The sequence below is a fragment of the Amborella trichopoda genome, chromosome 13 (assembly GCF_054954075.1).
Source record: "Amborella trichopoda isolate Santa Cruz 75 chromosome 13, AtrichopodaSantaCruz75HAP2 v2.0, whole genome shotgun sequence".
Taxonomy (NCBI): Eukaryota; Viridiplantae; Streptophyta; class Magnoliopsida; order Amborellales; family Amborellaceae; genus Amborella; species Amborella trichopoda.
In genome coordinates this window covers 16986617-16988754 of record NC_142348.1, presented here as the reverse complement: position 1 = coordinate 16988754, position 2138 = coordinate 16986617, and the positions used below count along the sequence as shown (strand labels likewise).

The window sequence follows — 2138 nt, the reverse complement described above, 5'->3', positions numbered from 1 at the left end:
GGCCTCTAGTCTCTTTTCATCAAGGGCATCCAACTCCTGATATCGGAGCATGACCCTTTCATCTCTGATTAGTCCCTGATATATAGCAACACGGAGTAAAGGTATTTGAACTTCGAAAGGTAAAATCGCTTCACCTCCGTAGACTAAGGAATAAGGGGTAGAGTTTGTAGTATTTCGTGTGGTGGTCCGATAGCCCCAGAGAGCTTCAGGTAGATTTTCGTGCCAATTCTTCATTGACTTTGAAACTGACTTCCAGAGCACCCCACACAGGGTTTTGTTGAATGCCCCAGCTAACCCGTTGACTCGAGGGTAGTACATTGTCGAGTATTTCCACTCAAAGCGGAACTGGTTGACTAGGTGATCAACGTAATGGTTTCTGAATTGAGGGCCATTATCAAAGATTATTCAATCCGAAACCCCAAAACGGTATATAATGTGGTGACGCATGAAGTTGGCCAAAGTGGTCCCTAGAATCTGTTTGAGAGGGGACACCTTGGCCCACTTGGAAAAGTAATTTGTGGCTACTAGAATGCAGAATAACCCAAGGCAGAAGGAGGGTCGATGGGTTCAATATCCATACCCCACTGGGAAAAAGGCCATGATGTTACTGTAGGATGGAGAGGCTCCGGGGGTTGATGAATGAGGTTTGAGTGTATCTGAAAAACGTAGCATCTTTTAACATAGTTTTGGGCATCAGCGACCGTTGAAGGCCAGTAATAGCCGAGTCTGCGTATGTGTTCGTAGATCTTGGGGCCAGGCTAATGCAGCCCGCAGATACCCGAATGCAATTCTTTGAGTACTTTTCTTGCTTCTTGTGTGTTGACACATCTGAGGAGGATTCCGTCAAATGATCAGCGAAAGAGAACATCCCCATCGAGAAGGGTGTACTTGGTGGACATCCATCATATGTCGTTGCGTTCTGCTTGATCCTCAAGCAGCCTTCCATGCTTTACGAAATTCAGGATAGGCTCCCTCAAGTCTTTCACTTCTTCTACCTCTGCGCACATCGGCTAGAAGAATTCAAGTTCTTGCTGCTCAGCTTTGGATTCTTTGCTTCGAGATATTTCCTGCTCTGCCTTAATAAAATCCTTAACTGTAAGGAGTGCTCCGAATTGGTAAGGCAGGCATTCAGGGAAGACATCCCTCTCATCATCTGCATCAACTTTAGTTCTGAAGTCGACATGCCTCAATTCTGTTACCCAAACTGGCGTGGGCCCTGATGAAGACAGTTGAATGGTGGCCGCGAGCTTTGAGAGCACATAGGCTTGCCAGTTTAGCCTTTTAGGGATATGACTCAGGGATAAATCATCAAACTGGGTCATATAAGTTTTGGCCGTGCCATGAAAAGGCTTGAGAGTATCCTTCGTTACGTCATAAATCCCTTTAAGCTGCCTGATGACGAGTTCAGAATCACCGAAGATGCTTAGCTGCTCTAGGTCTAGCTCTTGGGCGATCTCCAACCCGATCATGAGGGCCTGATATTCGGCTTCGTTATGGGAGGATGCCTCTATCAGTGAGAAGGATAGAGGAATCATTCCTCCATCGAGGGTCGGGAATACGACTCCAGCGCCTCCTCTATCAGACTGGAATGCTCCGTCGGAGTACATCTCCCACGGTTGAGTTAGTGCCATACAGAAATCTTCTTCATCTAGTAGATCACTTGATAGGGGAGATTTCAAAGGGACTGGGTGAGCTGCGAGAATGTCTGCTAAGGCTTGACCTTTGATTGCCTTCTGTGGCATATACATGATGTCGAACTCCATCAACAATAATGCCCACTTGGCCAAACGTCCTGACAGGCATGGCTGAGTCATAAGGAACTTGACCGGGTCAGCCTTGAAGATTAACTTGACCTCGTGACCTAGCAAATAATGGTGGAGCTTCTGTACTGTGAAAATTAGGGCTAGGCACATCTTTTCGATGGGAGGGTAATTCTTTTTGGCTCCTTGCATCCTGCGGCTGAAATAATAGAGTGCTGTCTCTTTCCTCCCATCATTGTTCTACGCTAGGAGCGTTCCGAGTGACTCATCAAGAGCCGTCACGTATAGGATGATAGGCCTTTCCAACACTGACATAGAAAGTACTGAAGGATTCAACAGGTACTGCTTGATATCATTGAGTGCAGCCTGGCACGCCTA

The 2138-nt window shown here is 46.7% G+C and overlaps 1 protein-coding gene across 1 annotated transcript; it reads right to left on the bottom strand.

Annotated features, from left to right (window-relative positions):
- Positions 1-1010: 1010 nt before the first annotated feature.
- On the bottom strand, positions 1011-1748 carry LOC148779055 (uncharacterized). Its single transcript, XM_088856584.1, has one exon. It carries the CDS (start codon positions 1746-1748, stop codon positions 1011-1013), a length of 738 nt encoding a protein of 245 aa, XP_088712710.1.
- Positions 1749-2138: the final 390 nt, after the last annotated feature.